Raw genomic sequence first — 26704 nt, 5'->3', positions numbered from 1 at the left:
TGCAGAAATCAAGAAAACAAAGCACCTAATTCAGGCTGCGACGCGGACAGAGCTGAGTTTGCCTTATTTGAACAAAGGACCGGCGTTACATAACCCGATTTCGGAGATTACTCGAATTCTCTGCGTGGTGATTTATGTGTGTGATTCTCGCCAAAATGTTAAAAGTTTAGTCGATCGGAAGTGTTTTGTTTCTCGTTTGTTTGTGTTTTTAACTTCTCGTCAGAAAACCCGAAATTAGAGGAGGGTCGGTGATTGACGTCACCGGTGTGGCAACAGCAGCGCAGCGTCTCGCGTTTCGCTTTCTGATTGGTCCTTGTGGGCGTTCTCGGAACGTGATTGGTCAGTTCCGAGAAAGCTTGCGCTACATAGTCGTCCTGTAGATTCCATTTTGTTGCAATTCAGACGGAGTCGGGGGAAGATGGTGGTTTATTGAAACCTCATCGAACACCACAACTGTTGAAGTCGGTAGATTCGTCGGGAAAATACAGCTCGCTGTGCTTCTCGCAGAGTCCTTCGAGTGATTTTACAGGCGTTCATTTTTCTTTGACGAAAGTCGTCGTCAATCAGGCCAGAAGAAGTCGGTAAGAGACGCAGCTCGGTGCCTCGTCGCCATATTGAGCTCAGCCTTCCTTTGTTTTGGTTTTCTGCCAGCGTAGTCCGACCCTTTCGGGGTTTTTTATCGCGTCTTATCGCTTATCTTAAAAATATTCGTCCTGATCAAACGCGTCGAATTGGAGTGACCAAACAAAGATGTTTAAAGCCCCTTTCAAGCGACTTAAAAAGGAGGAAGTAAGATGTCGCAGTTGGAATATGACGTCGCTGGGATTATTTTTTTGGACCTAATATGATCATATGATGTGTATTTAATTTTTCTTCCCCCGTTTAGCACTGCATTTGGTAAATGCAGTGCTAAATATATTATTTTATATTATTATAAACAGTAAAAACAGCCCACAACAAAACAGACGTTTTCAATAGAAAATCGCCAGGAATTTACGAACGCCTGGAATTCTTTGGGTTAAAATATTTATATAATTTTTTTCCCTTTGCAGTTTTTCCCGACTTCTGTGAGCATCGTGTTCCGAGGTGAATTGATGTTCAGCTCGGTTCCACGGCAAAACAACGCTCTTTGGCACATGAAAACCCTGGGTCTTGCTGGACATAGAAGTGCAGTGAGAAGCAGATCGAGAGCTGCTCCAAGGACCCGGAGCCCAGTTGAAGACCCAAGCAAAATCGGTTCAGCCCACTTTGCCACAACAAAGAGGTACGCTGGAGCTGTTTTGGTCGGAGCTGCGCGGGGGGAGGGGCGGTCTAGACTGGTGTTCCTGCACGTAGCCCTCGGCCGGTTCTAGTGGGAGGCCGTGCGGCTGCTGGGAAGAGCGGGAGCATTGTATAGATTTCCGACTTATTTCTAATGTTTTACCCCCCTCTGACAGGTGACATCTAGTGCAGAAGCATGGGAGGTGGAGAGAGATACCACATTCCAGTTTCTCATCCCGAACACCCCCTGCCCAAGAAAAACCACCTGGGTCGGGGGAAGCAGCGAAACCGCGAGCAGAACGGGGCGGCAGCCTCCGCGGGAGGGGTGGGAGCCCTTCACCACCACGGGCATCGCAGGAATGACAAAGGCTCGGTCTACCACAGGTCTCCTGAGGCGCGGCAGGCCGTGTCTGCAGAGAAGAATGCTTCTGTCCGTTTTGCCACCAGTTACGACCAGAACTGGGAGGGTGCAGTGTCTCACCTCAGCGCGTTTCTGACCACCCAGGGAAGTCCCAGCTATGCTGGGCCCAAATTCAGTGAGCCGCCCTCGCCTAGCGTGTTGCCTAAGCCCCCCAGTCACTGGGTGTCCTTCCCAATGGACTCCTGTGATAACAGGGAAATGATGGCCTTCCAGCTCAAGAGCCTCCTCAAGGTGCAAGGCTGAGAGGAACGCCAACACCCGCTCATCAAAACAATCCCAACGACCTTTGCTCTTTGTAGGTACGTACACACCAGCAACGCCGGAGCTGTAGCAATTTTAGCTGTTTTTAAATTGACCCCAACGTTGTCAAGCATTTACAGTCTCCTTCACTGTGATTGTTTATTCAACGGAAATTGTAGTTTTAAGCATATGTTTTGACCAATTTACAGGTTTTGGGTCTTGCTGGTGGGTAATGCTTGTAAGGAGTCAGTTTCTGAAATTGATGACTAACTGGATTTCTTATGTACTTCTGTTTTCCTTTAATGCTGGCTGTCAACAGATTGAGTGTTTTTAAACCTAAAAGTATGGTAGTGCCATACTTCCAAAAGTAGTTCCATATCTGCCGCCCCTTGTAAGAATTTACCATCCTTTTTTGACGTATCTTTTTATTACTTTACATGAGTTTGATTTCCAGAGGCGCCTCTAGATGTTCAGGTGCAAACAAACTCAACATTTTAGCTCCGTGTTCTGACTAGGGTCCAACTTTTTTTTAAATTTTGTCCTATTTTTTTTTTGGAAGGGATAGACACTCGGCTGCAATTCTGCAGGGAAGTTTGCCATTTTACGGGTGGTAATAAGCTATTGTGAGTATGTACAGGTAAATAGAGAAGCCCCTAACTGAAGGGTAATTACACACCGTGGCACAGGGCTTCGGACTGGCAGCTCCTGTAACTTTTTTTATTGCGCTGTGCGCACATGCACTATAGGAGCTGACCTTGTCTTAGGCCATATCAATAACATTGCATTATTTTGTATAGGTCCATTTCTGTTGTTTAAAGATGTGAACTTCTGTTTGTAACCAAAGTAATGCTTCATTCTATTTTCTTGGATATCCTTTATGTGGTCGGTGTGTTATCCACTGCCACTTAAATGTTGCCAGTCTGAGCAGTGAATGATTTTTAGACCCCTTGGTCACCCGACACACTCGCTGTGGTCAGTACCATTATTCCTCCACTCTTTTACAATAGATCTGCAGCTTTAACACGCGGAAGGGGCCAGGCCTGTGTGCTTTTTTTCACACGGCAGGGGCCTGTTGGCTGCACGCATCGATAAGCAGTAACTTGGCAAAAAGGTGTGATCAAGGGGTCCTGTTATGAGGCATGGAGCCAAACCTTATGTTTACAGACTAGGTCTCGGGAGGGTGACTGACACATAATCAAAAGAGCCTCTTTTTCATCCTCTTGCACTGCAATCTTGTCAACTTCCTCATCAGTTCCAGGGCCAGGTGCGTTGTCGACTATCTCCTTCTGGATTCTATATTGTTGTGAGTCAATCTTCTTAGAGGGCTGTCTTTGGTTTCCCTGTGCAGAATTGGAGCTGTTTACAGCCAGCCTAAAATGACTAAACAAAGTATGAGAGCTTATTTGTGACTTCAAGAGCCATGTAAATAATGAAATGGTGTAAAGTACTTGTAGCATATGTACATTTACAGGCCCGATTTGTGGCCTGTCTGACAAAAGTATTTTTAGTATTAACACTGAATGTATAAGACATGCTAAGGACGTGTCTTAACTTCAATACTGAAGAATATTTTTGTTTAAAAAAAAACTGCCTATAGCATTTGTCAGTACCCCTGCACTGAGTTGTTGCACATGTTTTATATTTTGTACTATGCAGTGTAGGGAGAAGATGCTAAATGCACATGAACTGAAACTAAAGTATGAATTGGACCCCGTGGGAGACGTGCTATTGTGTTATCAATCATGATCCTTGTACCCCCCCCCTCTTTTGTGCCTATTTTGAAGTTTATTCTCAAACTGACAATATTGGAAATCCGGCCGCCGTTTTTCAACTGTATCTTCCGCCAGTTGAAGATGCAACCGGGTCTGTTTTTGGTTCTGTAATCATTTCCATTTTCTCATCATCACATTTTCCTGATTGGTTCATACATGGCAACGTCTCTCTACTCCAAATTTGAAACCTGTGATCAATTGGCTGCCAATTTAGTCCCACTGTTTGTTTTTTTGTCACCAAGAAGATGAAGATGTCCCCTATTCAAGATTTGTTACAATTGGAGTTTTTATTTTTTTGTTTTGTTTTTAAAGGCAAATGCACTCTTAAATTCATGTCTAAATTAAAAAAAGAAAATAAATCCCTCCCCCTTCCCCCACTTCTTGTCTGTGTTTTTTCTTGGTTGATAAGTATAACTCACTCATTTAATTATCAATGGTTTCTCATTTAATTAAAACCTGTCCATGAAGTCAGTTTTCAGAGCAAAGATCGTCTTTCAACACCACGTAAAAAGGCCGCAGCAGTTAAAATCCAAACTTCAGACTAAAGTTTATGGAAAAAGTTTCAGATGCACGCCGATGTTCCAATGAAAATTAGATATTTAAGTAAAGAATTGCCACACATCACATTTGTAGGGACACATATTTAATTCATATTTGTTTTAAATAGGCCTTGTGCTTTCCCGTCTTAGTTCATCTTCTTGCTCTTCCTGATGAAAGTTGTTGAGCCCATGGTCAAAGTCTGAAAATAATCAAATTCTTCAATGTGACTGTTCAAAAACATAGCAACGTCAGCTTTACACACACACACACACACACACGTCTTCATATGTAGACTACATATGAAGACCTATATTGTTCATATTACTATTAAAGGTGTGTCTGTAGAAGACATCTACTGTACCTCAATCATCTCTCCACCTTTGAGCTCCTGCATGTGGCAGAACTTTCCAGTTTTGCACACCAGTTTGCCCCCCTCCATGGAGACAGTGCACTGTGGGTTTGTGGAGATGGTGCAAGTGAGAACGTGATCAAAACTGGAAGCGTGAATAAAGCGGGCTCATGCCAGAGGGGCCGACCGACCTTGAGCTTCTTGCCGTCCATGGTGGTGATATCAGCCTCCTTGCCGATGGTAAAGGAGTTGGTCACAGTCTTTCCGGGAGTTTTGGAGGTGACAACAAAGTCATTGCCGTTCTGCTTGATCTCGGTAACGGGCTTGATGTCTTTGGCCATCTTGATGACATCTTCTGGCAGTTCTGGTTTAAAAAAAAATCCACACATTTAACACACTAAGTCTATCTGGAATCAGAGCAAGGTCTGGCCCGGTGTTATTTCTCACCCATGGCCTTGAGGAACTCCTCGTAGTTCTCCTGGGCGTAAACCTGCCATGTTCCGTTGAAGTCCATGTCGTCTAGATCTGGATTCTCCTTAACCGAGGTGGGCTGGAGGCTGTGACAGCTGTGTGAAGCTCAACACAATGTGAAGGATGTGATTGGAGTGGTTCTGATTGTTATAGGGGACAGGTTAGGGGCCCGGCTCTGTGTCTAATGAGTAACAGGCCTCTGAGGTAATCACAGTTGTTTGAACAACCTTAGGTTCACTTACTCCTGTGATATTTGTCACGTGCATCCACGTCCATCACTGACTAGATAGCCTGACTGGATAAAGTGATGCAAGCAAACTTTTGGAGACCAAATGAAGAATCGCTTTTTATGCACACACCAACTCTTTATTAAAGTGATTCCAGGAAGCGTCCATGAAGGCAACATCTTGACTGAACATCTCTCAGCCTGCCTTTGAACCCCATCAGCGCATCACCTGACAGGGCGGTGGGGGCAATGACATGGCGGACTGTTTGCTTTTAAAGTACAGGAGCGGCTTACACAATCATTCAGAAATATGTGGACTAGCATTTATGAGCTGGTCAGAACCCACGATAAAGGGGAAATATCCCTAAAACAAATACAGATTAAAAAAGATCCCAATAAATATCAACAAATCAGTTTAAATCTTGCAAATGGAACTTTTCATCTTGCTAATAGTAGCTGCTAATAGTAGCATGCTAAGTCTGTATGTTTAATGCATCCATACTTGTAAAGGTACTGTGCTGCTTGTTTGGAGAAATTCTTTTTTTAAAGTTGATATTAGTCATTTGTGAAATGAGCTGTCAAATTATATTTAAAAGCAGCTTTCAGAGGCCCTATTTTCAGTCTCAGCAAACATTTAAAGGCTAAAATAAAAGTTCCTCATGCTCTATAAACTAACACACCACTCCACTTTGTAGCCATCTAACTCAGATTCTTGCACGCACACGTGTCTCCATCCTGCGTGGACATCTCTTAGCCCATCTCCACAGCGTTCTCCGGAGGTGTCTCTCCACACTTGTAGACGCTCACGGTCACATCCACCTTTTCTGAGCCGTACTCGTTGCGCACAAAGACGCTGTATTTTCCTGAATTTCCCACCATGACGTTGTTGATTGTGATGGTGCTGCCCTTGTGCTCCCTGGAGATGGTAAACTGGCCTTGGTCGAGGATCTCCTTGTCATTCTTGAGCCAGATGATCTCTGGATCTGGCGTGCCATCAATAAAGCACGTCAGACACAGCGACTGAGCAAAGCATGATGGGAAAGACACCAGAAAAGTCCAATTATCATCTGTAAAAGGAAATAGTTGGAATGATTTGTGAATTTAAGTTTCCTGACAGCTCATACCTTCCCCTCCATGATGGCCACAGCGTCTGGAATACCCTTTAATACTTTGGCTCGATCTGGGGGGGAAGAGGACATTAATGTGGTGCGATTTTCCTGTGGTGGCTTTCATTCTTGTAGATAGAAATGATAAATAATCTGTGACTCACTTTTCTCAGTAATGGCCAGTTGCCTGAGAGAATCAAAGACATGGTCACATTAGGCAGGTACATTACAGAGCGATGGATTTATCATGCTGACGTTCAAGCCTTTGAGCTGTCTGTTAGTGTGACAGCAACCCATGCTAAAGCATCAACTACTGCACTTACTTTAACCTCTGGTGCTCCAGCAGCGCATCAGCAAAGACTGATAATGAAAAAAACATTTAAAAAAGTCTCAACACATCTGCCGCAGTATAGAAGAAAATTCTGGGATTGACACCTCCCCACACACACACACACACACCTTGTCCAGACAGGTCCAGAGACCGCTCGTGTGTCTCGGTGCCGTCAAACATCACCAAGGTGTATTTGCCTTTATCGCTCTCAGTCGGGTTTTGGATTTCCAACCAGACTCTCTGCACACTGCTGCCAGTTCTCATCCTGGAGCTCGGCTCAATCTTCTTGTCTCTATGTGGACGGGAGAAGTCACAGTCACAGGTTTGCATTTGTTTTTACCAAAGTGCCTCACACAAATCTAAACCTGCCTCTTTTGCAACCTTCTGCTCGCCCTCTGTTACATTAATCAATCACTGGTATGAATAAACAAATGCAGAGTCGAATCAAATAAAGATGAATAAGGATTCTGTTTATTGGATTTATTCATAGAAATTGTTACTTCTACCACCAGGTGGTGCTACTAGCTCTGTCTGTCTTTTTTTCTTTTTGCATAACCTTCAAAAATGTTAATTGGGGAACTTTAATTACCATTTAGATGCTCCTCATCAGTTAAATATCACAGGAAATTAAAAAAAAAACTGTCAAAATAGGCTTTCCGGGTTTGGTAGCGAATTAGTAGCAAATCAAGAATATTTCAGCAGCCCCAGCAGTAGCTGACGGCAGTTATGATGACATTACAGTGCAAATGATATTTGCAAATGTTTTATGCAATTTAACTCTGGTTTTGTGTGCAAATAACATGACAGCCTATGTTTACTTCCTCAGCTGCCACTCTAAATCCCGACTCACCTGAAAAGCCAGCTGGTCTTGAGTTGGTTCACATAATACTTGAGCGAGCAGTAGAGCTTGAAGCCTTCAGCGGTGCTTTCAATCATTAGTGGGCCGGCCGACATGGCTGCGGAAGGAAATGGGTTATTGTCTATCCACATATCCTGATATTGAATAAAATGAAACGCATAGTTCACACAGGTCTCACCACAGCGTTGACTCAGCTGCTGAAGAAACTTGTCATACTCTGAAAAGCAAAATAATGATTAAGCTTTCAGGCAGCGTTCTAGTGCTTTCCTGCAGAAATAAAACAGACGAGATTGCAGGGGGATGTTTGTTACAGGGGAGGTGGATGGGGAAGGAATAAGAGGCAGGAATAAGCTTGCTTAAGTACCAACTTTCACAAATGAGGGGACCATAGTGCCTCACCATCACCCAGTAAATTTAAGGTGCTGACATCCTCGCCGCGTTTGTCTGACACCACAGCTCTGTAGGAACCGGCAGTTTTCTTTGTAACCTGGATGGAGGATTGCAAATTATTGGAATTGAAATTGACAGTAAAAAGTTTTCGGTACCTGTTGGATGGTGAGTGTGCTGAGGCCTGACGACTGGTCGTAGACGGCCTGGGACAGCAGCCCGTCTTCTTTAAACCACGTGAGAGATGTGTCTTTGTTGGTGTTTGTCACCTGTGGAAGAACAAAAAGCCTTCAATTATCATATATAACTTATATTATTCATGTTCAGTGTGTTTAGGGAAAAGTGTGAAATGTAACAAGAATGGAAATTCTGGTTTTATTTCTATAAATAATGTAAAATCACAAATGCATTTTCTATGCGTCAATCTACATCCATTGATGCAAGTGGAGGTTCAAGCCAAATTGATGCAGAATGCTCCAAAAATGTCTTAATGTTGCTATTTATGTCCCTTAAAAATGACAGAAACTCCTCAGAATTAAAGAAGACCTTGAACCTTTTTTTCATCTCCACCCTTTCTAATAAATCTCCTCATAAAACTCTCCCAAACTGTACTTTAGCAGTTCTGAAACATTTGCCAGATGTCAGTTAGACAGTGTTTTCATTGACAGTTGGAGCTAAATGTACCTTGCACTTTATAATGAGCTCACACTCCTCATTTACACTCCATGACAGGAACTCCAGGAAATACGGTCCTTAGAAAACAGAACGCAGTGATTGGTCGGTCATTTATTCATGGCAATTAATTAAACATTTATAGAACTTAATTCATTGATTCAACACAATTAACTGGCTGTGACTGCGCGGCGACAGCTGAGTCTAAACACAAGTGTGTTTTTCATCCAGCTATTGTGTAATTTTCCCCCTGTAGTTCTGCTGCGCCGTGGGGAAGGCACAGCTTACATTTGAGGAACGTTCTGAATTCTAAATCTGAGCAACCCGGACGTTGCCCCAGCTGCAGGCTGAGCTGTGGTAGACCGCGGACTTCTCACCAGATTTCCTCTGATGGTCCCTGCGTTTGGCGTGAGCCAGGGCCAACGTCCGACGGAAATCTGACGGAGAGGCAAGAAACACGACCAAAGAGCAGACTAAATACTCTGGAGGGTCTTTGGATGTGTTAAACATGTCATGTTGCTCTGTGTCATGAACCAACGTGTTCAATGTGACTCACTGTCGTCCACAAAGACCAGAGTGAACTGATTTTTGGCCCGACCGTCCTGAAGCTGCGCCGTGTACGAGCCCTCGTCCTCTGGAGACAGCTGGTCAAACAGAATCTCCACCAGACCTTCGGCCTTGTTGAACTTGATCTGGCGGTGCTGCAGAAGACAGAGGATTTATCTCTTTTAGGGAGGGTGCTGGAGCCTATCCCAGCTGCATACGGGTGAAGGCAGGGAACAGCTCCGAGTTGCCAGCTCATTGCAGGGCCCTATGTGAGCATTGGGGGTTTGGTGACTTGCTCAAGGGTACCGTGGAGGGTGTTCTTGCACCTCTACCTGCTACCAGAACACCTTCCATTATTTGCACCGGGAGCGCCCTGCCTCTCAGCTCAGCCCCCCCTAAAGACTGAGCTACCGCTGCCCCGTTCGTATATTGTTATTATTTGCAACGCGTTTCAACCCACAACCCTGTGATGTGCTCATATATAAGTGACGCGGAATCTGCACCATTCAGACGCCACAGTGATTTTTGGGGAAGAGCGGCTGCGCCTCATCTCACACGGGCCAACAGGACATCTATCATGATGCGACGGAGAATACAGAACAGAGACTTTGCTGCTCTGTCTGTTTTCATCTCTGCCAGCACATTTTTCTGGTTTATGGTTCAATAACCGTGATGGCACAGCTGATTATTTTTAGCCTGATGACATAACCTGCAGCCGGTCATTTACCTTCAGCTAGCTTTACATTGCCGTGTTGCTTCAAGACTTGGCAAATAAACCCAGTGCATTGAGATTGTTGTACCAGTTCATTATTTTTTTTAACCACAGATGTGGTATCACTGTCTTTCCATACATTATAGTGTGTCTGATCAAGGTTTCATTGTTAATATTTCACTTTTATTTCAAAACACTATAGCACTTAGCAGCATTACTTGAAGAATTACTGAGTTTTTTTATAGTCTTCATCAGTTCTATTTATATATATTCAGTGTTGTAGAATAAAGTGAGACAGTTCTTACTGGACTGCTGCTGATTTCTCGGTCATTAAAGATGAGCCGGAGCTCAGCGGAGTCGCTCAGACTCTCCGTCTGAAGCCAAAGTCGGACGTTGCCCTCCTCAGAAACCTCCACCTGCCAGCCTGACTTCAGATTGATCACTGAGGGCAACAAGACGAGCGGTTCAGGACTGTAAAATCAGCGTAAAATCATCACGGCAGCAATATGGTGTCAGGACACTCTACAGAATCAATTACAATTATAATTTAATTACAAGTGCAATCAATGACACGATGACCAAAGGAAAAAGGAGACGCCAAACAAGCACCAAAACAGACATGATTATCACAAGTACAAAACTCAAGTTTCTCTAAATCAGTGGGTAAAAAAGTGTATGAAAGACTGCAGTGGAGGTGGGTTCTGTAATATGTAGCAGGGGGCTATTCCATAATTAATGTGCTTGGTATAAGAAGGCCCTGCAACCAAAAACTTGACCTGTTGAACAAAGGGACTGAACAGAAGCTAAGAGCTCAGAGCGTGCAGAGAGTGCAGAGGAGGAGGCAGAATATGGGATGTTAGAGTTTCGAATAGGTATGAAGGGGCTAGACCATGTAATACCTTATAAGTAAAAACAAAAAAGGCTCTTAAAATGAGCTCTTGCCTGGATTTCACCAGGGTGGAGATGCAAAGCCAGGGGTTACATGGCTGTTTTTACTGGTTCTGATCAAAATTCTAGCTGCAGAGTTCTGAGGCCAGACAAAAGAACATTGCAACAGCCTAACCTAGAAGACACGTAAATTCAGCATTGTGTTGAGACAAATCTGGGTGGATTTTATCAAAGTATGGAGACCGACAAAGGTTGATTTCAATCTCTCTCCGTGGGTGAAAAGATAAGTATCTATCACCACTTGGTGAGTCTTAGCTGCATTTAACATGAGAAGGTTCGAAATCATCAAGAGGTCAGTTACATACTGATGCCCCTGAGGGTCTGAGGGATCACCCAGCTGTAGCTGTCTAATTCTGAGATGCTGGAGAAAGTCTTATCTTCATTATCCAAGTTCAGGGCAGTTTCCAGTGATGCATTATGGGTCATTCACAGTCAAAATTCACCCATTTTTCCTTCATTCCTTTGAGGTTAAAAGTGGAATTGAATCAAACTATTTGGACTTGCTTCCGAATATCTGCAACAGTTGAGGCAGAGTGTGCATGCATGGTTCCATGACAGCTGCACTTGTGCACGATGAGTCATCAGTTCGCATCACTGATTGATTTAATCAAATTCAAGTTTTCAAGGAACAAACAAGTAGTAACAAGTCAGTTCTGGATTAAAATCCGGGACATGGTTTTTACATCTTATTTCACGGCTCATATGTTAGTGTATTTCAACATTTATCAAGCTCATTAAGGATCAAACCACCTGTTGGAGTAATAGTTTAAATCTTTAGTACATACGTGGATTTCGGATTTCCCAGCTGAGTTCTTTGAGCCGTTCAAGATCTGAAGAGAAGAACAACAATAGTGGAAGTTGAACCGACCCTTTCCTCAGAGTTGCCATGAATGTAAAATGCTTATATTTTGCAGGTGTCACCTATTACAATAATGATGCTCATGACTTTAGTTTTTGAAGTGTGTGTGAAAATGCGTATTTATGCAAATGACCTTGCTAAAGACATCTTATTACCAGGTGTTGATGTGGAGATGCTTTAACTCTGCATAAATTCATTTTACCTTCAGCTGTGAAGTCGTAGCTGGATGACAGCTCTGGCTCATCGCTCTTTTCCACCGTGTAGAGGCCCAAATCCTCTTCAGAGGCGTCTGTGAAGGTGAGGACTGACTTGACGGACACACTGTAAACAGGGACACACACATCTAAATCAGACACTCTGTAGGCATTCTCTTTTAATAAAACAGTGAGGTTCATTTATTAACAGTGCACCCAACAAATGTACCTAAAAGTTATATCTGACAGATACGTGGAGTAAACACTCCATAATAATAATAATAACAACAATAACAACAACAACAACAACAACAACAACAACAACAACAACAATAATTTACCAAATACTGACAAAACTCGGTCCAAAATGCGGTTTAATGCCACCTAGTGGAAAGAATAAATATCGCAACCATTGATACTCCCTATACTGTTATTATGATATCATCCACTGGATATCTAACTTTGCTTATACTATTCATCCCAATGTATGCACTGTAAATGAAAAAAAATCTATATAGTCCAATAAAGTCCAATTTTTGTCATGAATTTTCTATTTTTCAAGATTCAAGATGTACTTTATTCATCTCTGTAGGGAAATTAAATTGTAGTAGCAACCTAAAGTGGATTAATATAGCTGTAGTGTAGGTTTTGTATTTACAAAGTATAGAAATAGAGTAAATAAAATACAAATATGATTAGAACGTTATATGCATTATAAGCATATATACAGCATATATTATAAGCATATATACATAAATATAGAATAAAACAGAAATAAAATTACAACATAAACATTACACAATTATTGTGATTGTTATTGTTATTTTACTTCTTGTCATGTGGTGGCTCAGTCTGTTGGTAACTAGGCTGAGAAACAGAGGGTTCTTGGTTCAAGCCCTAGTGCAGACAGAACATGGAAGGTGCTAGATCACCTTCCGGGCACTGCCGAGGTACCTTTGAGCAAGGTACCAAACCCACAAATGCTGCCCTGCAATGAACTGGGAACTCATCCAGGGGTGGACCCTACCTTCAACTATTGTGTACCCTCCCCTGACCCCGAAAGGGTTAAGAAGGTGAGGCGAGACGCCTAACCTGTCAAATAAAATCTTTTTTTTTACCCGCACCCTTGTCCCTAACTCTAACTCCAACAAAGCAACTAAAATCTTAGAATGATATGTGGAGTGAATTTATATCTCAGTTTTTAGGAAGTCGCTGCAGGCAGCAGAAAAATGGAACAACTTTGGATTAGTATTTAGCAAAAGCCTCTGATGAATATTTGAGCAAATGCTCACCCTTAAAGAACTCTAATGACACGTCTGTATTTACGTCCTGTCCTAATATCACATGAGGACAGGGATCGACAGCATTCCTGCAGGTTTCCTGCGAGTCAAAGTGAAAGCCGGAGTGCGCGCTGCACGCGAGCAACCATACCCATCTGTTTTGGTTCCTTCGTGAGCTCGACTGGAATCGATGGGCTCTGTGTAGTTTTTCCTCCAAATGAATTCGGCCTCAGCGTCCATGTCCGCATCGTAACCCAGAAATATGAAACCATCATCGTCCACTCCGATCTCGATGCTTCTGGTGCCTGCACACAGGAAGCGTTCACACTCTTTATGATTATTATTAACTGGAATTATTAACTGGCATTATTATTAACTGGTATTATTATTAACTGGCATTATTTCCTACGGAATACTGTCTTTTTGTTTCTTATTTGTTGAATATGCCTGAAAAGTAAGGTTTATTTTTTGTTAAAAACATGAAAAATATAAATGGCGCAGGAGATCCAGCAGTGAACCCGAAGCCTGGAGGATGAGTGTTTAAAATGCGTGCATGTGAAGCCACGACGGCTGACCTGGTGGGGTCTGAGCAGTGACGGGCTCAGTGGGCAGCGATGGACATCCCACCCCGGCCTCATTGACAGCCAGCACACGGAGACGATAGGTTTGACCCGCCTGCAGGTCCGACACCTGGATGTCATAAGAAACACATGAAATATTCACCAATCACTCTTAGAATTTAGAATTATTTAAAGATTTGGACTCAAGGGGAAGGAGACTATGGGACCCTGGAGTGCTCGTCATTTCTGCTGAGTAAGCTGATTCCCTGGCATGTACAGGTATTAAAGGCAGCATTTGTATGTGACAGGTTTTAAAGGTGGGGGTGTCATTTAAGCCTCTTTGTGATTGGGAACTGGAGCCTTTTCACAGCCTGACCTACCTTGTAATGCGTGTCACAGACGGGTGTTTCATTCACAGCCATCCAGCTGTCTGATTGTTCTCCTTCACTGATCTCCACTAAGTATCCGGTGACGGGGCCGCTGCCTTCATACAAGGGGGCCTCCCACAGCAGGACCAGAGAGTCGTCTCTGACCTCCCTGACCTGCGCGTCGTAAGGACAACCTGAACATCGGCCAGAGAGACACATCAAGGTCAAGGTCAAGGTCAAACAATTGTTGAGAAGATTTGGATAAATCCTCTTTTCTCTCGGTGATCATAACAAAACCAGCGGAGTCAGGACTTTTCCGTAATTTATCTGAGTTAAGAAGGTCATTAAGGTAATGATCTCTAGTCCCTCTAAAATGATTAACAACACAGAGGACGGGAGGGGGGGGGGGGGGGGGGGGGGGGGGTGCATTGTTAAAGGGCCATTTCCACGAGCGCCCCTCTGTTCTCAGCATCTGATCTGAGGTCCGGCTCAGCTTCCAGGAAGGATGGAAGGACACAGGAAGGATGTTGCCGACGGGTCTGCGTGGGCTTTGCCTGTTTGCAAATATGCAGAACTCTTTGTAAAGCCAATGCAAGAGCACTTTATCCAGTCGCGCACGTCAAAATGATTTACTCACCTCTGCTACTTATGTCAAGCTCATTTTTCCTCATAAAATCTCTGTTTCACCCACCTCTCTCCAAAAGGAAGAATAGTTTTAATTTATAAAGGCAAATCTATTCCCACTGGAGTCCCCAGTTCTTGCCACGTGTGAGTCAGTCCTTGAGGGGACTTAAAGGCATGGTATTATTGATAGTGCAGCATTTCTGTTTGTTATCAACAGTCTTAGCTTCACATCAGCTTTGGCACTTTTTGCCAGACAGGACAAGAAGAAAAGAGTCATTATAGGAAATAAAATCCCTGAAACTACCTCCAGCCCGAGCATCATCCTTCAGGTATCATTTCAGCTCCTGCATTATGCTCTTAACTGCTGACCTCTGCCTCTCTTTTACATTTTAATGGCGTAAAATGCAAATATCTGTGTTTCGACCTGTTCTGTTGTGAGATGAATGCTGTACGCTCCTAATGGGGTTATTTAAAATAGAAATAACATTTTTTCTTCTTTGCTCATGCTTTTTCTCAATTTTTTACATCAGGGTCATGACCGGTGGTTTGATATGGAAATGGTCCATGCAGTAAAGATAAAATTGTTCATTCTTAAAGGGAGTGTGGTGAATTTTTTGACCGTAAAATCAAACTAGGATGTATGTAAATTACATTAATAATGCACATTTTCATATAGTTACGTCCCAAAACATGTCCCAAATATCTGAAAGGCATCAAGTTTATACAGCACGGTGCTTTAGGAGTCTACGTCAATTATAACTGGGAAGAACCATCTATACATCTGTATTTTTTTCACAATAAAAAAAAAAGAGCAAAACATTATTGGTAAACTGGTTTTGGCCTCCAGGAGAAGGAACTTTTAATTAAAAATGATTCCTTTTTGAAACACCCTTAATTTGCATATATTACCAGCTTCCTGAATAATAATAACAACACTTATTTCTCAGAGGGCAGTCTCCTTACCTGGCTCTGGCATTGTCCACTTCTCACACAAGAAGGCCTCACTTGCGTCGGAGGGTTTTCCGACCCCCACCAAATTGGCAGCAAACACACGGAACTGGTAGTAACTTCCATTAATCAGGTTGCAGACCTATGAACACACAACCAAGACAGGCTGACACTGAAGAAAGGCCTCACAGGGCCTGTTTGAGTGCTAATCATACATCTACAGTGTAGCAGAGTTCATTCTGTGTTTCAGAGCTTTGCCTAATGGAGCAAAAAACTCAAAACGACCAGATCTGAATTGCTATTTCTGGCCGTTTTTCAGGCGAAACGGTGACAATCTGGCGCAGTGTACAGCAGCAAAATCCCCAAGACACGCTCTTAGACACACCCTTCTAAAATCAAGCAGGCAGTTTATGGGGCATTAACACTGCAGCCATGACAGCAGTTTTAGCTGAGCCCATTGCATTAGGAAGGGAGGGTATAATTGATCTGGGCATTGATCTTCCTATTTACAACCACTTAAACTCTAAGGCCATTATCGGCTCTGTGAACTGTTGAGAACTTCTACAATCGCTCACAGTCCCCCGACCCAAACACTTAATTGACATAAGCAGAGAGGGCTTATATCATCTCAGCTATCTAGAAACCAATTTCCATCCAACCAACACCTGATTCATTATCTATAAATCCTTCTCTAACCACATTTGGGTGTCAGGACATCCTTCGTATTTGATCACTACACAGCCCGCACTAAGAAGTTCACGATTGTCCTGAACAAATTGATGTTACATAATTTGTCCATCAGGTGGCGCCAGAGGTGCATCGGCATCATTTTTCATCGAAAAAGTATCGAAAAAAATCATTGTGTGGATCCTGCTTTCATATTTTCATTTACATTCACAAATGTTTTAAATTAAGCTTTAATCTTTGATCTAATATCTGAGGTTCTAGATTTTAAAAATAATTAAACTCATTAAAAATTCATTAGAAACAACAAACTATTATAGTTGATCCACAGATTCCTACTTTACATTATAATGACATCAAAGGATGAAGTTTGGAGTATTTGAAATGACTGGAAATGTTCGTTATGTCCGAAAGGTGGCGCTGCATGATCTTTTTAAATTGTTCTTTGTCTGTCTAGTCTTCAGCAGTTGGTATTTCCCAGAACACAGTAGTCTCTCCCCCATTGGTTATGTATTTTTCCTGGCAGATGAAAACAACCACAAAGTCCAATTAGAGCGCACCTATATTTTCCATTAGAGCGGCCTTAGATTTAACTTTCATCCGGATCTCCATGGACACTGCCTGTTGCCTAGTGACGCAGCCAGGGTGCAAGAGCTCCAGCCAATGTTCCCAATTTATTGAGGTAGTTGCCAAATAAAGAGGTCATTGACGTTGCAAATATAGTATTACAGTAATTATATTGCAGGCTTAATCACCGGGCTTCTTCTAAACTCTATTTTTTGTGCTAGATGACATAAAAGAAACAAAACAAAAGTAAATCATTTAATTGGAAATGCTCAGCACTTAGCTTAGCATGCTACAATTACTTTCTTAGCACAGTTAGTGGTGATTACTAGTTTAGAAGATCAACAATCAGGACTGAGTGACTCATGTCTCCACGACACCAGCAACAAGGAGAAACACTGACCTTAAACTTCCTCTCCTTGGTGGCTTTTACATTGACCTCTCTCCACGCTGTGAGGCCAAATTCTCTCTGGTCCAGGTAATATCCCCGAACAGGGTCTCCTCCATTACGCGCAGGGGCCCTCCATCCCAGAACCATCTCGGTCCCAGTGCACAGCAGCAGGGCGATAGCTGACGGGGGTGACGGAACACCTGAAAATGTACACAGTACATTCCAAGAGAGGTGATGAAGGACGTGTGGAGGCAGGTATTTCTGCTCAGCAGAGGACTCTGGAGCGCCATAACTCCGGCTCTGGGCCCATTTTAATCATTCCTAAAAGAGACATATCACATCATATCACATCATATCCCCTCTCAAAGGAAGAGCGAGGGAATGTGTGAGTGGAGTGAGTCATCACCGCGCAGCACTGCATCCTGCAAAGAGAAGATTATCTGCGGTGACAAAGGCAGAAAGTAAAGAGGGTCCACACCTCTAATCCAACCGCAATATGCTAAAGCGGCGATTTTATCCAGTCTGACTTAACCTAATCTCCTAAAGGCTGCCCAGATAGGATATCAGTGACATTAATCGTTACTCTTCTTGCCCACATGTACATTTCTCTGTGACTTTCGGTAAGAACAGATTCCGGAGATTGCTTTTGTCCTCCAAGAATGAACGTTCTGTGGTATCACATCCGATAAAATGCTTCTAAGGCACGGAAATGTGAGCCCCCCCGAACAGAAAGAAAAAAACAGCCCAACGTGAGAATCTTTAAAACATTTCCAGTGTCTTTTTTTTGTCTCCCATAATTTAGAATTGGAACACAGGCTTTATAGATAAAGTTAGCATTCATCATTGCTTTTTGACGTATTTTTCAGTAGTTTTTGACCACAGAACACTTCCTTTTAAAAAAAAGTATAATATTTCCCCTCCACTGTGATGCTTCGGAGGCTCAGAGTACTAAATGACTACAAGTTTGTGCTGTGATAGCACTTCTTGTAGCTTCCTATCAGAGAACTTAACTGCTTGGTCACCAAACTGCGGCGCTTAAATGGAGTAGGACAAAGAGGCAGCGGGGCGCCATCAGCACCACATCCAAACGTTCCATAATCAGGGTCCTCCCGGAGCTTTGGGCTCACCTCAGATTGCTTTTCTATTTCTTTAACTAGGTCTGTGGAATGAAAATCTTTCCATTCTTAAGGCTCTTTTATCTCTCTGAGCTTCGCCAGGAATTCTCCTCGGGATCAAACCCTCAGTAATCAGAATATTATTTAAGCACAGATGAAATAGACTCACTTTCCTTTCCTCTATAAAGAACACTGTTATCAAGGCTACTGTTTGGATCTTGAGTCGCCTATGTATGAATATGGTGGATTTGATGTTTGTGTGTTACACTGCGTCTGAATATGGGCCCGCTGGTGTCAGAGACTCCCAACTTTCAGCAACACCGCACCGTCTCCCTAGCTTCTGTCCCTGAACATATGGTGGTGGATATGATTTATTCATCTGGGATGCAACGGCTGCAACGCTGTGAGATGAATCCTCACGTAGGGCCGCTTTGACGAGGATGGCTTCGGATTCCTTTGAGTAGTCGCTGTTTCCTGCGTGGCTCACGGATTTGACCCTGAAGATATAAGTCTTGCGTGTCTCCAGGCCGTGGACGGTGAATCTGGGGGAGAGAGAGGGTAATGATCTTGCAGGGATGATGGTTCCAGCCCCCCAGGAACTCTCCACGGTTTAAGATCTGACCCATCTACCTGGTGCTGGTAACAGGTTTGTTGTTGACAGTGTTCCAGTCTTGTTTTCCAACCTCGCAGTAGTACAGATAGTAACCCAGGACACCAGTTTTGTCTTTGGGCTCCTTCCACTGAAGCAGCACCGAGGTGTCCGTGTCTCTGATGGCCAGGACAGAGTGAGGGGGAGCGGGGATGGCTGTAAGGTGACAAAGAAAGGATTCAAATTTAAATGAACTACCTCATGCTACTGTTTAACTGGAACTGATTAAATATCTACTCATGTATGAGCATACTTTAACGTGGAACACATGCTGCTAAACTAGTAAATTATGATTTTCTTTATCAACATCATTTTGTTGCAATAGTTACGCACCTGCGTCTGCTACACTGCCCCCTATTGGCCAGTCTTTGGAAGCGACAGTTTAATGCGTGAGAACATTTCTGCTGCTAACAAAATTGGTCATTTATTATGGTCTGTTATATCATTGACCTTTTTTATTAAGACTTCTGATGAGCGACTGCTAAAAAGGTCATTTGCAAGAGTTTACGATTAATTTGTTAAGGAAACAAAACAACAACAAGGGCTACATCTGTGTCCCATCACCATTTAAGATAAAAATGACAATGAAAGAAAATGATTAAAAGAAGCACTGATGCATAAACCAGCATTTAATTCGCTGTTTATATTAAAAGAGACAAAGATGCATTTCAAAGGAGGTTTTCCCATATTGTTCTATACGAGTCTGTGTGATATGTGACGTCCAAGTCAACAAAAGCAGCATTTTAAGCAGAAGATGAGATCTAAAAAAATCTGACTGACCTTCACAAAAGGCAGAGTGATAAATGGATGGAATCCAGCAGACGTGACTTCACCTCACCTTGCTGTTTCCCTAAGGAGATGGGTTCGCTGGGCTTGGACGGGTCACTGACACCGTGCTTGTTGACGGAGCGCACTCTAAAGTGGTACTGCTTGCCCTTGACCAGGTCGAACACTGGGAATCGAGGCGACGATACCACCAAGTCCAAACTGGCCAGCTCCCAGCTGTTGCTCCCCACCAGGGACTGGGGCAAGAACACAGGTAATGAGCATGGAGATCTTGAAAAAGAAAATTTTGTTTTTTGGTTTTCGACCTGAAAGGTATGTTTGATATTCAATAGCTGGGTCAAAAAAGACTCGTTCCTCTTTTTTGGAGGAAGCAATCCTCAGAAGAGGGGGGGCACGTCGATGATGATAAAGGCATTCCCAAATGTATGAGGGTCATTTTAATGTTGCCTTTGTTATATAAGAGGATGTGAAGCAGCAGACCTTAATAATTGGAGATCCCGTTGAAAGATTTGACAGTTTTATTACGGCCTTAACTTATAAAGTCCAATAAAAGAAATCATATTTTTCCTGTGGCAGTTTTCTCATTATTGAAGTTGTTGGATGTTCCTGGGATTATTGGATGCTGAGATTCTTTATTGTGGTAAAGAACAGGCCAGACCCGCGCGAAGACGCCGTTATTTTCACGCCAATTTTGACATTTAAGGTATATTTAACTGTGTGATCCGTCAGCACACTGACAAGAGAGGAAGAGCATTAGGCCCTATTGGGCGTCGGAATGATAACAAACACCGTCTCGTCTGTGTTGTCCAATTAATTAGTTGGTTTTTAGGCTATGATTCTCCCTGACACAGCCAGGCCAAATCGCACCTAGCATCATCCTGATGATGATGATGATGATGATGTAAAACTACTATTAGAGGGAGAGAGAGAGTGTGTGTGTGAGAGAAGGTCTGACCCGTTCCACATAGAAGGTGAGCGGCTCCCTGCCTCGAGGTTCAGGCTCGGTCCAGCTCAGCACCACGTACGTGTCGCTCACCTCGCAGGCGTGCACATTCGTGGGCGGAAAAGGAACCTTAACCTGACCTGTGGAAGAGGAAGACGAGGAGGAGAAAGTGGGATGAGGAAGGCTCCTTAAAGTGCCGGTCGAGAGTGCATTTTTCTATCAATGCCTTTTTATGTGTCATTTCTGATCATGTTACAGTGTCGCGGCGCCTAATTCAGCCCATTTTTAGGGGGATTTCATAAGACTACATATCTAGGGGGCCTCCGACTCTCCGTACAGTCTCTTTTCTCTGCAGAGCTGCTGCGTGGATCAGACTGGAACTCCAGACAACGGGAGAGCTTGAAGAGAGATGTTTAAGCCTGCATAGGGCTGTGGGAGTGTAGCCACTGAGATCTTTAACATTCTCTGTCTTACCTTTGCAGTGAAATAAACTGGGTTTAAGGGGAAGCATAAACATTCAATTTGACTATTTATAGTGTATAAGTGTATGGATGGGGGTATGGAGAGAGAGAGAGTGAGAGCTTGTAGATTAGAAGAATTATTTTAAAATCCATTCTGGATTTTATGGGTAACCAATGAAGAAAAGCCACTTTCAGAGAAATTACATCCCTAGCTAATTCCTGTAAGGAGTCCTGCTGCCTGTGGCAACAGTGAATTACTACAGATGCAATTCCAATAATCCAAAGTGCTGATGTTTCATTCTAAAAGGTCACTTTCAGGAGGGTCACTTTCACGTACAACAGGAGTCCCGTACTTTTTTTTACTCACCCTTACACAGCAGACGATTCTCCCTGAACATGCAAATAAAGGGAAAATCACGACAGGAAGTGTGAGGTAAGTGCACGTTGGTTAGTCCATATCATCACGGATTTATGGATGTTCACACCTCTTTCTCCAAAACTGCAGCTCAAAGTAAAATCATCCTAATTTCATGAAAAGATTTAAGAAACAGACCCAGATTAGAGTATTTCTGGTAGAAACTACTAGGAAAAGAACAATAGTCGCCCCGGTACAGTGTCAGTGTGTTTAGTCCACAATAAATAAATGCAAACAGTATTTCCATGACTGCAGAGATATTTGACAACATTAAAACTTTAACTTTAACATTAAAGAATATCTACTCATCTCTGCTGTCGTGAAGGTCTGTAGGTGCTTCCACAATTTTAAACTACCTTTTCCATAAAAAGGAGGACATTTAGAAGCTTCAGATCTTCCCATTCAGATCCAACTAGCAAATATTCCTTCTGTAATTCAACGCAAGCTTTCAAAATGTAACATTTTTAAGGTTAAATCCAGGTGTTGTTTTTGTTCACAGATGCCTTTTGGGATATAATTTCCTGTTAACATCCAAAACCTCCAGTTCAAATCTAATTTCCTGTTTTTTTTTTATTGTTAGCATGGAAAAGCTACATTGTCTCTGCTAGCTTCCACGTCTGCTTTGCTCCACTCTGCCACCATTTTTGAGTGACTTCCAAGGTTATCAGGCAGCTTTGCACCACCATGGTGGGCGTTCTGCCTCAGGAAACGTGAGGTGGGGAGGGGTTGGGGTGGGACGGGGGACCAGTATCCCAGTTTAGCACAACCCCTGTTTAGAAACAGGTGTTCAAATTCCTTTTAATGACCAAACCCCCCAACGCTGCAAATAAATAAATAAAGAACGCGCTCACCTTCCAGTTCATCCTTGGTAATGGTGACCGTCCGTCCTCTGTCGGCTTTGACCACTGGGTGAGGGGAGCGGGGGTGGTGGTGGTGGGGGTAGGAAGGAATAAAACTGTAGGTCATAACGGTTTAATGATGTTCTGCGAGAGCCCATGATAACACTGTTAATGTTAATGTTAGCGGAGCTGCTACTGGCAGCCAGCGACACAGCGAGACGGAGCTGACTGGAGACCAGTCAACCTTCTGTCTGTCCTTCATCTGCGTTTAATGATCCACAGCGCCTGTCCACAGCCCATCTGTCCCCCCCACCCCCAAACACACACAGCTCCTTGTATTTCTGTCATTGTGAGGACTTTTATTGACATAATGCATTACCCAGCTCATAACCCCAACCAACCCAAATAACCCCCTAACCATCTAAAGCTAACCTAAACCCAATTCACACACACCCACACACACACGCACGCACACACGCACACACACATTGTAACTCTATTCAGATAGATGATGGGGTGGAGAATGGGAGGACAGATAGATAAATACATTGATAAATAGATAAATAAATTGATAGATCCTATCAGGTTTCCACTGTTGGCATCATAAATACTCTACTGTATGTACACAACAGCAACAGGGAGAAACTGGGAGATATGGAGGAAATAAAGAAATATGGAATTATTTAAAGAAAAGAGAGAAGTGTTCAAATTATTTGGGGGGGAGGGGACTGGTTTGGACATACCGGTATGTGACATATGTTACTGAGAAGAAATTTTAGTTGATTTTAGCTTAAATTCTTTTAAATTTAACTGTGTTTCATTTGTTTTTCCAATGGCCGGTTTGCTTCGTACCTGCTGTCCTAGTGTGTTCCAGAGGGTCCGCAGTACGCACCGGCTCACTAGCCTTGGAGGGACGTCCCACCCCGGCCTTGTTAACGGCACAAACCCTGAACTGGTACAGACTCCCTTCCTTGAGCCCAAACACCGGGTAGTGGCACATTTTCTGAATGTGCATGTTGCAGCGCACCCACTCGCCCTGACTGACGTCATATCTGAGAAAGAGTTGGCAGAAGAAAGAGGACGATAAAAAAAGTTATAAATCTGTTAAGGAGACAAAGAAAGACGTTCATACTTGTAGCGCGTGATGTGCTGCCTGCAGGGTGCAGCTATTGCAAAGCATCCCAGCTTGTAGACGTCACCTTTAAGTGGGTAAATGCCCCATCGAGGGTCATAATTGCACCCTGGTAATATTATCTCAACATATAAAACCATTTAAAAAACAAACGAGTTTGGCATCAAATTCAACTGATGCCAATTATAGACAAAAGAATGGGAGAAAAATGATTCCTAATGCAGGGGGTTGCTAGGAAACAGAGACATCAATGGTACCACCACTTCCATCTTCTCCTTGGAGTAAACCAGGTGGGCAAAGTCTAAATATGTAACAATAAACACCATTTAACACATGGACACACACGTAAAAAAAACTGGACGGTTGATTAGCATCGGGGAAAAGGAAAAGCCTGTTCCCAGTGAGCCTGCAGAGTAGTAAGAGTTGATCTACAACGGACGCTTGCTTCGCCCTCATTCAGCTCAAACCGGTCCAGCATTAATTTATCTGACGTGAACGTCGTCAAGGCATTTCCCCCCAGAAAACTGCTTATTGGATGGATGCTATTTTTCAGACCATTGACTTCGTATCAGAAAAGATGTGCGTGCGTGAAAATCCCTCAAGATCAGCACTTAAAAAAAAAAGCTCACTATGCAACCTCCAAAGTTACTTAAATTGCTTTAGTTGGTAATTTATTTATTTATTTATTTTTTACATATTTAGGTGGTATGAAGCAGCGCTTCGGTTTTTAAGAGATCCATTCTCACTTTTCCACATAGTAGCCATCGACAGGTGAGGCTCCGTCAGCACTGGGCGGCTGCCACGTCAGAAAGACGTAATCCTTGTTGACGTCAGATACCTGGACGGCCAGAGGAGAAGCCGGGGCTCCCAACACGGTCGCAGACGCATCTGCAGGAGGAAGAGGCGGAGAAACGACTGAAAATAAGGAAAAACTGAGCTGAACAAGGCTGATAGTGGCGCTTGCTGCTCATTTCATCCATCCATAACTCACTTGACTTAATCATTGATTTCTGTAGAAAAAAGAACCAGGAGTGCCGAGATTTTCATGGTTTAATGCAAGTTTGGTGCATTTCCATATTTATTTGATCCTCATGAATGTCTGAAATGAACTAAAATGCTAAACTCACTTAGTTAGGAGGGTTCAACATCAGAGTAGGACAGAGAATGAGACACTCCAGGGTTCTTGCACATGAGGAACCAGGTGTTAATATGAGTTTACTGGAAACTAACATCAAAGAAATGCAGAAGAGGTGTGAAGATCCACTTCTACTATTTAGTCTTGTTAGTATTATTGTCATTATTGCTCTTCATGGTCTTTTAGATGCGGGGGGAAAAGTTGCAAAAGCACTGATCATGTTTGATGTATTGTAATGATTCAGATTTCTGCTGATGGATGAATTCCTGCTCGTCTAAGTTTGTTTTTAAAGCGATGGATGGACACAGGAAGTAAGAGAATATGACTTTGCTGCACCTCAGCAGGACAAAATAGTAGAGACGGAGCGGAAATAGAAGGAAGGGAAATGGGGAATTTATGCCAAGCGGATTGAGCGGACGAGACGCGGTCACGGGCTGTAACCTGAGGCCACAAACACACGCGTTATTTTTCTAACAAGACAGGCAGCAACATCAAGCACATTTCCTTCCGGCTTCAGCTTTGTGACCTCGCCTTCTCGTCCCCCTCTCTGCTGTCTCACTACACTTATTTGGAATGCAGGTTTAAAGGCTGATTGAAGGACAAAACCCACATGAAGGAAGATTTTGTTTGATGCAGCAGTGAGTATGAAAGTGTTGTAGAAAAATTCACTTGCAGAGTGTATGTGGGAGTTGCATTCTGGCTTATTTGCATGCTGCAGAGTAAAAAGAGCAGCGTGTGAGGAATCTATAGTGTTTCTGGACAAACCTGACCTCTGCTGCATGACAGCATGATTGATGGTGCAATTTTCAGCTATGATTCAGGTTACCGGTAGTTTGCTGACAGAAATGGAAGTAAAAGAGCTGAATGCGCCGCTGTTCTGGGGGAATATTAAAGAGAAAATATCATCATCCAAATACGGAAAACAGATAATCATATCCTTGAAAGGAGGAATATTTCGGTGAGTTTGCCAGTAATGTAGTCCAAAGCAATAAACAGAGCATTTCAAGTTGAAGCTTGACGCCCGAATGAAGCCTGGGAGGCTGTTGTGAGCCATAAACTACACTGTCAATGACTCTATACTATGGATTCTTATGTCTCCATGACAACAGAGCAACTGCAAACTGCAGATGTGGTTAAAAATGTTGAAAAGTTCAGGTTTTCGCGTGGACAAAGTGACCGTCTGCTAACTTCAAACAGCCAACTGCAGAGTTAAATAATAATAAATAATAAGCTTGAATGCACAGACACTGTAAAAAGTGTGTCAGTTGTTCCACCTGTGTTTGGCGAGGATTATTAATGAGCTCTAACATATAAGTTGTCATTTAAATCAACACACTTTTGTTTCCTGATCCGCTTTTGATGCCCTCAACCAACCTGTAACCCTGATCGCTATTAGCTTCAAGCTGCGCCAAGTGTCAGAATACAAGTTAAAACAGTAAAGTTTTACAGTACAGTGCTTCACAGTCATGAGCTGGAGTAGTCTGCTGGAGCTGTCTCCGATAAGGAGGTTTAAAAGGTTTAAAAATGAATCCAAAAATTGGAATGTGAACTGCCAGGACATTTTCTGAGCACTGCCAAGGTGCCCTGGAGCAAGGCACAGAACCCCCAGATGATCACAGCGCCTGTCGATGGCAGCCGGGTCACAGTGACACCTCTCCCTGAATAATTGCATGTGCATGCATACATCTCGTGTGCAATGAACAGTGGAAGGAAGGAAAGAAGGAGGAAGAGAGGAAGCGAGGAGGAAGAAATGAAGGAAGATAGGAAGGAAGGAAGAAATGAAGGAGGCAGGCAGGAAGGAAGGAAGACATTAAGGAGGCAGGAAGGAACCGTTCTTTCCTATGACAGTTGTGATTTCGCTGGCATACAGTGAGTACACAATCTCATCTCCTATCTGTTACGGGGTCAAGGGTCACG

At 43.1% G+C, this 26704-nt stretch overlaps 3 protein-coding genes across 3 annotated transcripts in view; 1 reads left to right on the top strand and 2 right to left on the bottom strand.

The window, feature by feature from the left end:
* The first annotated feature begins 441 nt into the window (after positions 1-441).
* pnrc2 (proline-rich nuclear receptor coactivator 2) lies at positions 442-4070 on the top strand. Its single transcript, XM_003965656.3, has 3 exons — positions 442-581; positions 1053-1264; positions 1437-4070. Exon 3 carries the CDS (start codon positions 1457-1459, stop codon positions 1922-1924), a length of 468 nt encoding a protein of 155 aa, XP_003965705.1. The 5' UTR covers positions 442-581; positions 1053-1264; positions 1437-1456; the 3' UTR covers positions 1925-4070.
* Positions 4071-4319: 249 nt separating this feature from the next.
* On the bottom strand, positions 4320-5211 carry fabp10a (fatty acid binding protein 10a, liver basic). The gene is made up of 4 exons (XM_003965635.3): positions 5030-5211; positions 4774-4946; positions 4595-4684; positions 4320-4432 (listed from the first exon to the last, which is right to left on the bottom strand). Exons 1-4 carry the CDS (start codon positions 5094-5096, stop codon positions 4379-4381), a joined length of 384 nt encoding a protein of 127 aa, XP_003965684.1. The 5' UTR covers positions 5097-5211; the 3' UTR covers positions 4320-4378.
* A 214-nt stretch (positions 5212-5425) lies between these two features.
* myom3 (myomesin 3) overlaps positions 5426-26704 on the bottom strand; it is a 36275-nt gene continuing 14996 nt past the window's right edge. Inside the window, exons 11-37 of the mRNA XM_011605098.2 lie at positions 24399-24540; positions 23373-23572; positions 22533-22586; positions 20818-20945; positions 19915-20098; positions 19058-19232; positions 18848-18969; positions 17325-17512; positions 15689-15815; positions 14114-14295; positions 13749-13863; positions 13325-13478; positions 11902-12020; positions 11626-11670; positions 10198-10334; positions 9191-9335; positions 9012-9071; positions 8647-8714; positions 8121-8231; positions 7975-8062; positions 7754-7792; positions 7567-7672; positions 6845-7008; positions 6709-6745; positions 6550-6572; positions 6404-6459; positions 5426-6299 (exon numbers count right to left, since the gene is read on the bottom strand). Of these exons, the coding sequence (XP_011603400.2) occupies positions 6030-6299; positions 6404-6459; positions 6550-6572; positions 6709-6745; positions 6845-7008; positions 7567-7672; positions 7754-7792; positions 7975-8062; positions 8121-8231; positions 8647-8714; positions 9012-9071; positions 9191-9335; positions 10198-10334; positions 11626-11670; positions 11902-12020; positions 13325-13478; positions 13749-13863; positions 14114-14295; positions 15689-15815; positions 17325-17512; positions 18848-18969; positions 19058-19232; positions 19915-20098; positions 20818-20945; positions 22533-22586; positions 23373-23572; positions 24399-24540 (3239 nt within the window). The 3' untranslated portion in view covers positions 5426-6029. The remainder of the gene's footprint in view (positions 6300-6403; positions 6460-6549; positions 6573-6708; positions 6746-6844; positions 7009-7566; positions 7673-7753; positions 7793-7974; positions 8063-8120; positions 8232-8646; positions 8715-9011; positions 9072-9190; positions 9336-10197; positions 10335-11625; positions 11671-11901; positions 12021-13324; positions 13479-13748; positions 13864-14113; positions 14296-15688; positions 15816-17324; positions 17513-18847; positions 18970-19057; positions 19233-19914; positions 20099-20817; positions 20946-22532; positions 22587-23372; positions 23573-24398; positions 24541-26704) is intronic.

The sequence above is a fragment of the Takifugu rubripes genome, chromosome 7, assembly GCF_901000725.2.
Source record: "Takifugu rubripes chromosome 7, fTakRub1.2, whole genome shotgun sequence".
Lineage (NCBI taxonomy): Eukaryota > Metazoa > Chordata > Actinopteri > Tetraodontiformes > Tetraodontidae > Takifugu > Takifugu rubripes.
Note: the sequence above shows the minus strand (reverse complement) of the source record. Positions and strands in the feature narration are given on the sequence as shown.